This window comes from Dreissena polymorpha, chromosome 5 (genome assembly GCF_020536995.1).
Source record: "Dreissena polymorpha isolate Duluth1 chromosome 5, UMN_Dpol_1.0, whole genome shotgun sequence".
In the NCBI taxonomy this organism is placed as follows: domain Eukaryota; kingdom Metazoa; phylum Mollusca; class Bivalvia; order Myida; family Dreissenidae; genus Dreissena; species Dreissena polymorpha.
The window spans coordinates 88,530,567-88,547,303 of NC_068359.1; the positions used below are offsets into that span (position 1 = coordinate 88,530,567).

Here is a 16,737-nt window from a genome sequence, read left to right on the forward strand (position 1 = left end):
GGCAATACATGTTAGTATCAACAAGAAATGTAGTGTATAGAACGCAAATTAATAATTATTAAAGCATTATTATTAATAAAATTTAAATTATATTATTTTTGATTTAACGGTCACCTGTCGTATGCGGCCATAGTCCAGTATACTTCTCAACGAAAGCCATGTACACATGTGTTAAAGGGGCCTTTTGAAAGATTTCGACATGTTTTGCAGTGTGTCATTAAATGCTCTATATTGATAACTGTAAACATTGGATCTAAAAAGCTCCAGTACAAAATCAAGAATATTTTTTTTTTAAAGAAAAAAGGTAACCCTCAGCAGGGCTCGAACCACTGACCCCTGGAATCCTGGATTAAAAAGTCTTCCACTTAGACCACTCGGCCATCCTTCCTGATACAAAGTCAGATGTATTTTATACTTTATATAAGCAATCCTTGAGGTTTCACGAAATATAACGACAACAACAGAACTCCCAAAAGTATTAATTCGTTTCGCGTTGCAACGCTTTATAATTTTCAGGTTTTAAAAACGTCAAAAGATGCATAAAATGGCTATTTTAGAGCATGGTAAATGTTCAGTATTACTGTTACCTCACAATATCATAACTAAAACGAAAAATTTGCGAATCTGAACATTTTTTTTTGTCTAATTTGCCCAAACGTGAAGAGGCCCCTTTAAGCGATAACAAGGCAAGTCACTTCGAGGTTCAAAAAGTGAACATTCAAATCAATCTCCGATATTTTTGTATCGTAGATCTAACGTTATAGCGTCTTTTGTGTGGCTAATGCACGGGTACAGAATCTTATGGGGTCAACCTCCTTTAGTATTATAAATGTGACCCACTGTGAGAAAACAAATACTAGGGTGTAAAAACAACTACGTTAATGTTAAAAATTGCGCGCGTAACGACATCCCGCATCAGTAACGTCGACGTCATTATGACGACTTTATGCATACATATACCAATAATGCATAATGCATGTTCTAAGTTTCAAAGTGCAATGTTTTGCACAGCTATTGGAACAAACATGAATAAATATGCATACATATATCAGGGTAAATACATCACACAAGTGATAACATCTACATGCATCTATAAGTCATAGCTGTTTAACCCAGTTTTTCACCTTAGATGACCTTTACATAACGCCAGCAGACCCGAATGAATAAACACCATTCATTCTATTAGGCTGATTTTAGCATTATTCACCGGAACATTAGAAACATCACCGCGTTTTTGAAGTATAGTATGTTTCACTGTTCAGTGTAGAGAAATGCGAACTACTCTCTTTGGTTCATACGAAACATAGAAACACATTTTGACCCAGTTACAATTAAGCATACCGGTAAGTTTCATCCCCAATTCCACAAGACCTTCATGGTTACTGCGGGTCAGTAAATCGCAAGTGGAAGACGGCGTGTACTATCAATAAACTCATTATGTTGATAACCCAGAAATGCTTTAAATATATCAAATAACACTAATTTTATGGAAAGACATTAATGACAACCTTCGATAAATGTCATTTGTTTTGTATTGTGAGACAAAACCACCGAAATAGTATAGTGTCCCTGATAGAAGGGAAATCGTTTAATTATCTAGCCACACATTCATGACGAACGCGGTCAGTTTTTCTGAAAATCGTTTCTGCCAGCCAGAATAGGCTACCGGCATTTGCCAGTTTGCTCTAAATAACACAGTGTTTAAAATGGAAAGCAACGTAGTTTGATGCTCAATTTACAAGACGCAATTAGATTTTTAAAGACCCGCGTCATTCGAAAATGGGTCAAATGCAATAGGCTGCCAGTGTAGCTCCAGCCCAGCATGCGCATCCGCGCAATCTTGTCACGATATGTATACCGAAGAGGATACTCAAAATATACCATGAAACCATGTGTGTGTGTGTTTTTTTTATTAAGGAAAGCGTTGCGAAAATACGAATGCTGGGCTCGAGCTACGCTGGACCCATATGCCATAAGACCAAATTTCGAATTACGCGGATATAACAGTGTTATTTGAGTGTTTGGAAAGAAAACTGCGTATTAATGATTAGATGAACACGTATAATAAAAATTAATATACTTTATAGTTTATCCCAGTCGTACACTTTTGCCCCGATAAGCCTGCGTTTGTTTATAAACAATTAACGCATTTTCCATTTTTCATTTCTTGGTACGGTATTACAATCAAGTAGTGTTATTCAATTGAGAAATTTACATAGTCAAGCAAGTAGTGTTATTAAATTGAGAAATCAACATAGTCAGTAAACATTAACGATTTGTGTCACTCCACACATTCAATTTTCAGAAAAAATGTATCATGTGTCACATTTATAACGCTTTGTAGTTTGTATAATATTTTGGTGATTAAATCGATTATGGGCAGAAGTGTAGTATACACTATTCCTTTTAGTTCACATAAAACTGTTTAAAACTGCACAGCATAGTATTTGCAGATGGAAGCCTGGCAGCTTGTTTGTATTTCGATAAAGTTTAAGGAATGGCACAACTTCACAATAGTTGAACCACAATTGGTCCATTTTGTCAAGAAAATTGCTTTGGACATTGATGCCAGTTTGTTTGACATTAAGCTTTAGTAACGTCATCAACCTGGTTAGGATAACTATGTGAGTATTGGTCTCGTTAAAATTTAAAATGGTTCAATCTGTTTGTTCTTTAAATCATGTTTTCATGTTCTTTCAATATTTTATATCTTCTCATATGTTATGTTTGAAGGAAGTAGCAATAAACGCTCTAGCTTTTTTCTGTAAGCGAACTAAAGCATAATTGTGTTGATTGTTTAATGCGATTGTAGGAATTTCCACAAGCGGTTTTGCTCATCAAACTCGGCCTGGCCTGTCAGGATGCTGCCAGTACACTCTCCAACGTGTTAACCAGGAAAGAAAAGTGAGGGCGATATGCACATGAACAAAGTATTCAACATGTTCGGTTTGCCTAGAAAACCATGTATTTTCGGTGAAAAACTACCAGAATAAGTCGGAGCTAGATTGACAACATTAGCATTTTGATTTAGCTTGCCACTGCGCCAGCTACTCTACTTTGCAGAGGATTACTTACAGGTTCCTCGGGACAAACAGAAGGCGTGCAATCTCTCCGATGAGAAACAAACGAGAACCACTTAAAAATGCAATTGCAACAAAGAATGATACAGTGAATTGAATTTTTAGCATCGACTATTTAAAGCAGTAAATAAGATACTATACTAATTTCTTGTAGATAAATGTTGTATTGTTCGTTTTGTATTGGTGATGGTTGATTGCATATATAACTTAAGTGTTTACTTTAATTTTGTATCGATATGTTACTAAAGGTATAGACCCCCTAAAGTAAAAAAAAGTATCTTATGTTATTCTGAATGTCAAATAGCTGTAAAAATGCCACTATCCACTGAAATCGTAATATGCTCATGCAATTGCATTCAAATTTCATAAAATATAATTTACATTGATTTTTCATGTATTTTGAAATAAAATACTTTTTGGTTTTTTGCTTAATGTCGACAAATGATTTTTCTTTAATATATGAATGTAATTAATTTATGTTCATATCATATAAGAGCTGTTTCATTTCTTATGGATAATCAGACCAGTTTATGAACATAATCAACGAATAACCGCACATCATTGGTCATTTTCACATAATGAAACATGACGCAATATATATTTACGAACATTTATTGGTATCAGAATTGTAATATGCATATTAACAGTCTACAGTTTGTTTTTACATATTAAGTTACATTTTTAAAATACAAAAAACTATTGTAATAAAACTAAATATATGTACTGACATACGTAGTTGTAAATGGTGAAATTAAGATTAAGATGAACTTATAACTAATTAAACAATAGTTTGTTCATCTTGTGATAAGGCAATTTTCTTAATGTAAAAGCATATAGTACAATTGATGTTATATTCACCACACTATCATACATCTATGTTTTAAATTATTAAAATTGCCTTAGAAATGAATCTTCCGCAATTTGAATTATATGGTCAAGTGTTTGTACTTTTTACCTTATTTAGATCCTATAAATGTAATATATAATACTCAATATATGCGTTTGTATAAATGTTTTAAAGCATAACATCAAATTGTGTTGATCCATGCGTGTTTAAACCGTTCAACGATACTGTCACATGAGTGTATTTTGAACTACTTACTCCCTTTGATTTTGATAAACGATAACATGATATCAGTGTTACTTTGAAATTTTGTGTTGCATTATAACACAGAACGGAAGTGACTGCGTGAGTATTTGTTCAAAAACGAAACTAACTACTGGTCTTGGTTGCAGTATATCAGGTAAACAAAAGTCCTGATATTGGTTATAAGGAACATGTAAGGCTTGGTTTAATATGTTCATGTACGCTATCAGTGTACTGTCTGTATGTGTAAAATCGTCTTAATTGTAGCGTGTTTCATTTTGATTGTTTTGTTTATCAAATATTACAGATCAAATATTTTCCGAAAACTGCTTTCATGTAAAAGACTTGGGACAATAATACGAAGCATTTATTTGGAATCGGTTTATTTATGCTAGCAAGGTCTAGGGGAAAACGTGGCAAATTCGAACGAAAAATACAAATAATATTATGCATTGTATAGATGAATTGCAAATTTATTAAACATAAAAAACGCAGTTAAGTGTGCATGGGTACGAAAACGAAAGTACAGATCCCCCTACCAGATGTTAATATAGTAAGCACCTCTTTAGTAACCCAGATGAACATATTTTTGCTCTACTAATATGCTGTGAAATTCCCTATTAAATATGTTTCGAGAACTAAAAGATAGTTTTAATTGTAATATCATTGATGTTTCAACAATTGAAAATAACCTTATGCAATCAATCACACTGTGCTTCCGTGTATGAAATGGTATATTTCTCATACAATAATTGATTTTTTTTTTAAAATGATTCTCTTACACGCCTTTTAACTTGTTTAGTGTGTAAATTTCTTATAAATGGATTAAGTGACGCACAGAACGCTACCTGCGTAAAGAAACTTTCATTAAACCTGTATCTTTCAACGTGTAGAAAGCATTGTACGCATCATATAATATGCCACTTATATAATCAATAGTAACGTTTTAATCCAACTTTTATATGCATTCAACTCATATCTACTTGGTCCAGCCGTGTTAATCCCGTTCAATGATAATGTCACACGTTTTTATTTTAAACGACTAACTACCCGTGAATTCGACATTTGATAAACGATAGCGTGATACGAGTTCTACTTTGAGCTATCGATTGTTTTGAGTACACGCAGTTACTGGGTGCGCATGCGAGCAAAAGGAAATTGGAACGTTGTGGTTGAGGTTCATCAGGTAAACACACTAAAGTAATTTTATTTTACCTCCTTATAACAAATATAAGTTTATAGATAATGGGGAACATATATTTATGTACGCAATTCATAGTAAGTGTATTACATCGTGAATGTTTCTTTTATCAAATATTACAGATTATTTAGAAAATGACTTAAAGCGTATTAGGCTTACGACGAGAATATGAAACATCTATAAAACAAAAATAAGTGTCATTTAAATTAAGCAAGGTCTAGGAAAGAAAGTGGCGAATAATAGATTTTGAAACAATTTATGTATTGTAGATGCCCCTTGTACAATTAAAAGGAATGCATTAATGATAAATGCATATCAACAAGTCTTATAGAATATCGATTTATTTAAAAATGGAGTAAAACGAAAACGAACTAAACTACGCGGATGCAAAATGATAGGTTTGATGTTCCAATATGTTTCCCATTTATGAAAAAATTGGAACACGGACATAATAAAAAACTAAACAATAAACTATTATGATAAACACTTATCTCTGACCGTTATGAGCATATAACATCATCTTTTTGCAAGCGATCGATGTTTTAATATAAAAATAGACATTCGATTAATGTCTTAATTTTTTTGTCAAACTTTGATTTTCAAGTTTAGAATTTTTTGCATCGCTTTTGGCAATACTTAAAACGATAAATATCTTTCAACATATATTGCGAACGCTGTTCCTATACATCCCGACCACGTGTTATTTTGTAGTAAGTTAATGGCAAGTGATAAAATACATTGATCTAACCACTAGTGCATCACAATGTCTTTCACATTTATACAAAGATCTAAAAAAATGTATTCAATACAAACACCACGAGTAAAAATCTAAACGCAAACAAATGTGTATGTATAATTATTAACCTGTTACTCAAAAATGTTTACTCTCAAATATCATCACTCACTTACACAGTCGCTGAATCAAGTTTGTATACACTCACTGTTGTAATAATTAAGCCGTTTTACCGATCTAGGGTTTACTCGATAACAATCTCACTTACTACTCAATCAATCGATTCTTCTTACAAACAAGAACTCGAGTTTTCAGTAACTCTCGGCCAAACTATTGGTAAAGGCTTACTCACTGATATGCAAAAACAAAGCATTATTACAAATCTACCTAAACAAGGAAAAGATTTAGATTATCTCGCAAACTGGAGACTTATAAGTTTATTAAATACAAACTATAAATTTGCTACAAAAGCCATCGCAAACCGAATTAAACAATGCTTACCTGAAACTATATCCTTTGACCAAACCGGATATATGAAAAATCGATACATTGGAGAAAATGTCCGTTTGATATTTGATGTTATAGAACACTTAAATGCAACAGAAAAACCTGGACTGTTATTTTTGCAGATTTTGAAAAGCTTTTAACAGCTTAAACCATACATATATTATTAAATGTCTTAAGAAATTGTTTTTGGGTCAAATCGCATCCAGTGGATCGAAGTATGTTGCACTAACATTAAAAGTCTTATAATAAACAACGGGCATCTTTCAGATAGTTATGAAATTAAAAAAGGAGTCAGACGAGGCTGCCCATTATCATCCACATTATTTATTATATGCTTGCAACTTTTGTCAAACTATACTGAGAAAAATAGCAAAATTAAAGGCATAAATGTATTGAAAAAAGAAATAAACAAACCTTCTTCGCCGATGACACAACTTCTTTTCATCAATGGATGCGAGCAATCATTTAAAACATTAGTGGAAACCCTGACATAATTTAAAAAGATATCTGGCTTTAACCTTAATACCGCGAAAAAAGCGATATTACGAATTGGATCCTTGAACAAAACCAACACCAAATTCTGCAATTAAAGCCATTTTATTTGGACATCTCCAGAAACAAAAACTGTAGGAATCACTTTTGTAACCAAAGTGATTTGAATGTACAAAATAATTTAATCCCAAAGCTGAATGAGTTTAAAACATGTTGAAACAATGTCAACACAGGAAACTTTCCATAATGGGCAAAATTACTGTCATTAAAACGTTTGCGTTGCCAAAATTAATCTACCCATTTTCAGTTTAACTGAACCCTTCTAGCATAATACTGAATAATAAAAAAACGACAGTATATTTAACTTTATATGGAATAACAAGCCTGGCAAAATTAAAAGAAACATTTTGTATAAAAAGTATGAAAGTGGTGGTTTAAACCTTACAAACATTAATAAATTCTTAACTTCAATAAAAAGTAGCTTGATAAAAAGATATTTACACTCAGAAAACTGTGGTAAATGGAAAATTTTATAGGACTTGAGATTAAATAAATATGGAAACGAACTAATTTTTGAAAGTGAACTCAGTGAAAAAACTATAACAGAAAAAAGCGGAGGGAACACTTTTCTTCACGACGTCATTACATTGTGGTATGCAGCAAATGCAATATACAGGTCACAGCATTCACAAAAACGCATCAAAAAGGAAATGATATGGAACAACAAGTCAATAACCGCCAACGGAAAAAACATTATTTTATCGCGATTGGTATGACAGAGGTATAAAATAAATTTGTCAACTTTTTGACTTTAGAAATAAAACGGTGTATAATTTTGAAAACATTAAATATCTCTACGACATCAATAACAACGACGTTATGAAATTCAATACCTTAATCACATCAATCCCAGCAAAATATAAAACTGAAGAAAGCATTAATGACCTCGATATCAATCAACCAGACGAAACTTTGTCAAAAGAGTAATTCAAAACAAAATACCCTCATACATTGACATACGATATTCAGTTGCAAAACGAGGACCATGACATTATATAAAACAAATGGAACACAAATTTTACCGATATAGACTCAACCACTTGGAATAAAATCGATATTGTACCCCAAATTTCAGCCATCGACATGTCTTTACGCAGCTTTCAATATAAATGTATCATGCGACTTGTCCCCAACAAATACATATCATTTAAATGCAAACTTAGCAACAGCACATTGTGTGATTTCTGTCAATCACATATTGAAACAATAGACCACTTATTTTGGGAGTGCCAACACGTTCAAATGATATGGAAAAAAATGGAAACATTTCTGGTCAGTAAAAACATATTAATTAAAATTAATAACACCAATGCTTTCTTTGGATGCACTGAAAAAACTACACTCAGATGTATTTAACTTTATTATGATGCTATTAAAATCTTTTATATTTAACATGAAATACACAAAATGCATACCAACCTGTCCTCACTTTATTGAATACCTAAATACGGGAATATAAATTGATTGTGAGATTTCCCTCGTAAAAAATAAATATAAGCAACACCAAAAAATGGGTTCAATTCAGGCGATTCATACCTTCTACAAACCATAAATAATGATATTTATACAAATTTTATGGCAAAACAATTAAAAATAATCTTTCTCAAAAGAAAAACAAAAACAACATTTCGATTGAAACACACCATGTTGTAAAATATTTCTTGTATTTAATTGTTCTAGATATAAAACCACTATGTTTCGTAAAGATAACAGATTTGCTGTAAATCACAAACTTCTTTATATGACATTGACACTGTCAACATTATAATGTATTCACGCATACGCTAAACATTGACATGTTAAAGTACAAAATATTACATATTTTCAAACACTTTCTTATGTATTCCGTTTTCTGGTAATTATCGATGTAAACTACATTGTAAAGAAATATGAGAAATAAATGAGAAAAAAAACAACTCTCGGCCAAATTGATGCATCAACTTTATAAAGCACTCATAAAATAACTAAATATATACATAAAACTTACTGACGTACATTTAACTTAAACATTCATTATTTATTTAGCTTTCCACGTAAATTTACTATGTCATATTAAAGTAAAAAACACCAAACACCAGCAATACATAGTTTGAAAGTCACGTTATTTTTAAATCAATGAATCGCAAAAAACACTTACTTTAAATCTTAAAATGAGAACGACTCTGTCACTGATTTTGTCATATGATATACACGTTGTAAAAGGCAAAATTACGTCTGGAACAAGTAGACGTATACATACATTTTTACATTAACTGTCCCTAATGAAAGTACTGATTGTAATTATAATATAGATTTGCTTTAGATTAGAGAATGGCGGGACAGTTGTCAGATAAGTACATGGGTCAGCTAGAGTCCTGGATTGGTACGGGACCCAAGATCTTCACCCTTCTCTACCAAATAACCAGGGACGGGTGTAACGCTACAACATTCCACCAGAAGTGTGACAATCAGGGACCCACTGTGACGGTGCTGTACAACCAACAAGGATCGGTGTATCGGGGGTATGGGAGTTTGAACTGGAACAGCAGCAGCTCGAATATAAAAGATGCAAACGCGTTTATCTTTCAACTAAGGTATTCCGGCAGCGATAAACCAACCAAGTTTGCAATAATAGATAAGCATACACAATATGGTTTGAATGGACATCCTACATACGGACCAACGTTTGGTGGTGGACATGATCTACAAGCATTCACTGGTACAGTGAACAGCTCTGGTGTTTTTTTCGCTTTAAACGGCTACATGAATGCACATTCCTTCGACTACCAAGGCCTTACTGTCGACAAAATAAACAATTGCAACTTGCAAGTGACCGAACTAGAGGTATACGCCATAACAGGTACGGCATTCTGTAAAAAATGTGTTTTTTTTCCGACGGTCTCATAATCGTAAAATATATATTTAGCACCCATCAATTCGAACTATATAGGGTATTTTGCGTTAAATATGCACATTTGCACTGTGTTATTGCAAAATGTTTATTGGACACCAGAAGCTGATTTTAAAATTAGATGAAAATAGATCTTTTTCTAAAGACAATTGGCTCATAATGTGTGTGTGTTTTTCCTTGCGTGTGTTTGTGAGAGCGTGTGTGGGAATGTAACGTAGTCTTAAATATTAAACGATATAAAATGCAATTTTGTTTTTTTGTTTATTATACATTTTTTTCTGCTTTTCCAAATTCTAGAGTTGGTCTTGTTTTGACAACTTTGAACAAAAATTACATAAACCATTAAAACAGGTTCCTTTGAATTAAAAGTTTACCCCGTATCGACTCGGCAATTCAGACAAGGTGTTACGCATTGTATATTCTATGTAATGTCTCCGTGTGTTGACACCCAATTTAAGGAAACGTTCAGCAGTACTCCAATCATTTTTTACTTGTTTTGCTTTGTAACTATTTATAATTTGATTAATTTAAAATAATGATAACGCAGGCATAAAAGTACATAGTTGGTATGGTAAAACTTTATTTGAAAAAGCGTTATTCTGTAACCATATTAACACTGTTCTTTTATGTTCTAAATATGTGATAAAACATATTTTAATAAGACGTATTGATGTTCAATGGTTATCACTATTTAATTGTAAGCGAATTTAAAGGGTCAGAACATAATGCAATTTATCAAATTAACTTAAGATAAAAAAATGCTCGTTTTTATTTGTGTGTGGCATACTATATTCCATTTTAATTGCCCCCGCAACAATATCTATTCATATGATACACGAACACTTACTTGGTGTATGAACATCTGATGAATACATGTATATCGTTCCGCAAAATAAGAGCATGTTTTTATCTTATAAAAATTATGTTATCAGACCACATCTAGCGTGGAAACGTTGGCAATAATTATTGATAAGTGTTAACTTCTTTTATCGAAATATCGTACGAAATATTCGTTGATTCTTTTAAGGGTTTATGGGTTTTAAAGATTGATTACTTAATGTATTCTCTAACGCAATATAACGTTATTCTGACACTGAACCCATATATGTACGGCCTTGTTAATGCCTTGAGCAAGCTACCTGTTTACAACACCGAAAATAAATTAGATATACCCATATTTGAATTTGCATGCCGTATCGCTTATGCTGAGTGATTTCACACGTGTCATAACTTGTGAACTATAATCATCTGAAGTTAAGACAATGGAATAGGCCTTTATCAAGTTTACCAAATCATTGTTAGACGTAATACTAATCTAAATGTTTGTGTATTACACATACTTCCTAGATGGCCAACGGAAGCAGTCGCCAGTTCTACAAACTTGGAGGAAACACCCAGAATGGAACGAAAAGGTATCGATCTCTCGATGCTGTGTTATAATATATAATATAAACGTTAAATATGCACGCTAAATAACCATTTAGATTTGTAAACCTGATTTGACGTTGAACATCAACTTAGATTTTTTAACATGTATACTGATAAAAATGATGAATTATTAATATGTCCCTTTTAATTTATATTTCAATCCATGGGAAACCTTAATACAAACACACTTTAACTACAAGCAATATAATCGTATACATGCATATTATTACCAGTTGAACGAATATTTTCCATTTAACATACACCATTTACTTGATTTTACTCCTTGAGACGCTTACCGAGGAAATCGCATCGTTCAAACCTTCCGGCGAGTTGGGACTCTCAGATGTTCGTATCCTGATGCTGGGCCCAGTGGGGACGGGCAAGTCCAGCTTCTACAATACTATTAACTCAGTGTTCAAGGGTCGCATCACCCAAAGAGCGCCGAGTGGAATCGGTACCCAAAGCATAACAACTGCGGTATGTATGTATGCAACGAAGAACGAAGAGGAAAAGTTAAACTGATGAATTTTTTGCTTGTTTTTATAGTTGCATTTAAATTGCCTGGTGCAGCATGTTTTGTTTTTGTTGGTTTGCCTTACGCGTAGCTCGTGCATTTTTGCCATATTGAAGTAGAGTTTGATTTCCAGTTAGTTGTATTTGTAAAGGTTAAACACGTAACTGAAAATAGTTTATTTAAAATGAATGTTTAAACGCATCGAGTCTACGATTTGTATTTTTTACTCAATGCTGGAGAAGGATTTATACTTCTTACAATAATTATACGGCTTCTTGCTGACCACTTAAAATGTAATTCATTGATATCGTACTCGAGTTATTACTTGTGTCAATGTGTTAACCCCGTATCACACTGTATGCGGTCATTTTAGGTATGAATTGTTACAACAACGCCATACGAAATATATAGTTTAGCATAGGATTATCTCCGATCAGGAGAGTTAATCAGATGTAATACGCCTGGACGATCCCTTAAATACTTTATTCACATAATCTAATAGGCTCATTGATTCCGGGTAATTCTTGATAAAAGTTAATCAGCATGACGACTACATTGACAAATATTTACTTTTTCTACATAGGCCCATGCAGGATAAAACGTGTTCACTACGGTTTCAAATGGCAGCAAAGTAAGACTTTCGCCAAACCAGCATAATAAAATAAGACAATAACATATAGTAGAGCTGGCAAATCAGGCGATCGGATTCTCTTCAGATATGAAAAATCGGGCCGATGCAAATCAGAGACCGTTCGTGACGTTAACGTTTTAATATTTATAGTGACGATATTCACTTTACCTTAGTTAAACACGAATTTATTTTGTTATTGCAAGGATCCGATTGCCAAACATGTTGATACAGCACAGCATCATAAGATACATCACACAAATACGGAACAAACATATACTAATTAATAAACCATGGTGCCCGACAGAAAGCATCTTGAAATTAAAATTGTCATTTGTGAATGACCTCTAGATTTTCTAAGAAATCATGTCTTCTTATACAAGGAATATTTTCTAAACATATTGAATAAAAACTAGACCTGCTAAGTCTTAATCCATGATTGCTCATGGACAATCCATGCTAATAAGTGTTGAAACCTTATCGGTATCGTGAAAGATCTTGTGCATACATCTACAATCGTTGAGGCTACGGCATGAAAAGTAAGATGTCCCATGTGACTGTTAAGATACTGTTTGTTTTATAATTGGCTGTCAGTTCGGGACGTTCTTGTGACTGTAGCTATTAATTTAACGTATAACTAAGGAGTTGAAGCAAGTATCAGAAATATATGGCAAAGGAAATAAATACAAACAACGAGACGCATGTATTACAGTACACCCCATATGAAGTGAAGGCGCGTTCTGGAGCATCGTTGAATTTCCGGTTCTGCGACACACGTGGTTTGGAGGTCCCTCAAGGTCTTAATAATCTGGAATGCAACTACTTGCTAGATGGGAACATTTCTGACTTTTACGAGGTATTATGAAATGTATGCGCCCACTTAAGTTTGTTTAAAAGTATAAGTTCTCTTATGATTACTATTTGTAATTGTATCTTTGTTCGTCAAACGTATTACTGATTTATCTTCTATCAGTACATATATCTTTAGGCACACATAGGTACATATATGGCAGTGTCAGTTTACTCGACAGTTTAACCCACCCACGCCCATTTGCCCTGAGAATCCCGGTTTTGTGCACAAACCAAATCTAAAGGAGAAGATTCTTTGCGTTCTGTTTGTGATCGACGCTGCAACTATTGACGAAATTCCTCCAAAATTGGTGGAAAAGATGAACAGCTTTCAGCGGATCGCAAATCGCAAAGGTTAACAGTTAGTGATCACTTTTGAAGGTGAAGTGGGTCTGTGTTAATTTTTAAGTATCTTTAATTAATTTGTAAAACTTGAGAATGTGTATAAGTTATTTTATGCTTTTGAACATTCATAGTTTTTTAACATACTTTTTTCACATCCATTATTAAAAGGTATACCAAGAGCGGTTCTGCTCACAAAAGTCGACCTGGCCTGTAAGAATGTTGCAAGTAACATCACCAATGTGTTTATCAGTAAGAAAATTGAGGGCGCTGTGGACAAGGTATCCGGTCTTCTTGGGTTACCTAAAAACAACATTTTTCCGGTGAAGAACTACGAGAATGAGATGCAGTTGGATGACAACATCAGAATCCTGGCTCTGCTTGCACTGCGGCAGCTACTCTACTTTGCAGAGGATTACGTTGAGAATCTGCAGGAAAAGATAAACGGACGGAATGTCTCAACAGAGAAGCTGCACAAACTCTAGAAACTCAGCGACAAAGAATGATTTAATCATTCAGATAAATGCTTATTTATCAAATTATACAGCCAACGCGGTTTTCAAAACGAACCAAATGGTATAATGTTATATTAGAATTTATTGAAATACCTTTTTATATAAGTTAAAAAAACTTAGCAACACTATGGAGTGGTGTTGTATCAAAAGAAGCAATTAACAAACTTTTGCATAATATATATATAATATAATAATAATAATATATATATATATTTGATTTATTGGTTATGCCTAACGGTTCAGCACATTTTACTATGCTTGATAAGCTTGTGTTTTTGTGTTTTTTTAAATTATAAATTGCTAATGTAAATTGCCAAATATGTTCGTTTGCGCATGTAATCTTTGATATCTACCCAAATATTTAGCTTACTCCGTTACATCGCAACATTGTAATATAAGTATATGAGTCGTGTTTTATATTGCGTTTAAATATATATCAGGACAGGCTTTGTGTCTTATTATATCACTACACGCGCACTTAATTGTGTATGACTACGTTGAAGAAAAATGTAATAGTTTAATAGTCAATATGATAATACAAACGATGGTTGTTGCTGACAACAATGAAGCTTTACTTGGCATTTCAGTCCAGTTTTATAAATTCTTCTTTCAAACGTTACGAATTGTTTTAATATTTTAAATGAATTAAAAATAGAGATTTGGTATTCATTATATTTTAATAGCATGCATCTGTATTTGAATTGGTATCACCTGAGTCTACATGCATTACATATGTATGAACAGTGCCGTCCAAATTGTTTCGACTTCAGTTCAAACCAAGTTATTTTATTGGAGGTTGAACCAATGATCTTCCCGGTTACTAAGGAATTCCCATATCTACTACGCCACTGCATCGTTTCACTTTTATAGAGCTGAACAAAAATCTGTATGCTTAAAAACATGATTTGGTTAAAAAAAAAAACACTGCGTGACTTAGGACATCTTTTTTCCTTCGCGTAAAGTCGCATCATTCGTTAGAAAGTTTGTAAAAATATCAACCGGCGATGGTTTTCACACATAGATTTAGAAGATATAAATCGAAAAGTTTTCAAATAATTCACTTTAAATTATGATGATAGTAATATAAATGATATTTGTTGGATTTTGATTTTAATTCACAAGAGATCATAGAACAAATTCACCCTGCTCTTCAAAAAAACCATGGACGGGTATAGTAGTGCTACATTCCACCAGAAGAAAGACAACCAGGAACCCACAATGACGGTTCTGTACAACCAACATAGCTCAATGCATGGGGAATATGGGAGTACGAGCTGGAACAGCCGCAGATGCTATATTCAAGATGCAAAAAATTTCCTGTGTCAACTTAAGTATTCGGGCAGAGATAAACACACCACGTTTCCAATTAAAGATGCAATATAATTATGGGTTATATGGAAACTCAAATTATGGACCTACCTTTTGCCATGGACACGACCTCTACACATTCAGCGGCAAAGTTAATAGCCCCGGGGGCAATTTTGTTTTGAATGGTTATATGAATTTTAGAAAATATACATTCGACAACTAAGGGATCTCTGCTGACCAAATGCACGCCACCGAGCTAGAAGTGTACGCTGTTTAAGGTAAAAGTACCCGTTTTTGGAATATTCCAATGCATGAATTTACATTATCATGTTAAAGAAAGTCATACTAACTATTTACGGTAATAAGCTTGATTTAATCATGAGCTTTTTGTATTCAGTGTAGTGATTGACCTGCTTGACCTGATTGACCATTTTGTAAAAAATATTCGTTTTGTTAAAGAATATTAATATTTGAAAAACAACAACCCAACTCTGGTCGCATTACAAGACTGGTTGGAATGAAAGCTCGCCAGTCTTAACGTGGCACTGACTTTTATGCATTAACATTATACCAGCGTTACGATGACTGTATGAGTTTTCGTAAAATAAACTATATAAATGTAATGATCGTTACCTAAATATAGTTTAATCGAGATAAATTTGCCGACCTTTAAATGATGACATATTTATCTATATTTCTTATCAAGCGAAACAATTTTTTTTATAACGTTTTAGAATTTCTAAAGTTACTGCATTACTTCAACACTGGTAAATAATTAGGCTCCGAATAATGGAACGTAAAATGTTGTGCTTTGTAAGTAGCCGGCTCAAAGTTAGATATTTTAATACAAAAACATCACTTATGTAGTGATGACTTACTGGTTCTATTTTCTCTAAAGGCCAAGATAAAATAAGAAATAGACGATAGGAGGAGACATCGATTGGTTGTATGATGATGCTGGTTATGGTACGAAAGAAAACCGAGGTTCAACAAAACAACAAAGCCATGTAATCCTTACTTATTGTGTGCAATGAATAGGAACGTTTACATCTTATGATATGGATATAAAAATTTACAAGAACAAAAATAGGTACTAATAATAT

The 16,737-nt window shown here is 33.1% G+C and overlaps 1 protein-coding gene across 1 annotated transcript; it reads left to right on the forward strand.

Annotated features, from left to right (window-relative positions):
- Nucleotides 1-9,470: 9,470 nt before the first annotated feature.
- LOC127831439 (interferon-induced protein 44-like) lies at nucleotides 9,471-14,296 on the forward strand. The gene is made up of 6 exons (XM_052356422.1): nucleotides 9,471-9,999; nucleotides 11,398-11,462; nucleotides 11,767-11,955; nucleotides 13,333-13,476; nucleotides 13,634-13,823; nucleotides 13,983-14,296. Exons 1-6 carry the CDS (start codon nucleotides 9,471-9,473, stop codon nucleotides 14,294-14,296), a joined length of 1,431 nt encoding a protein of 476 aa, XP_052212382.1.
- Nucleotides 14,297-16,737: the final 2,441 nt, after the last annotated feature.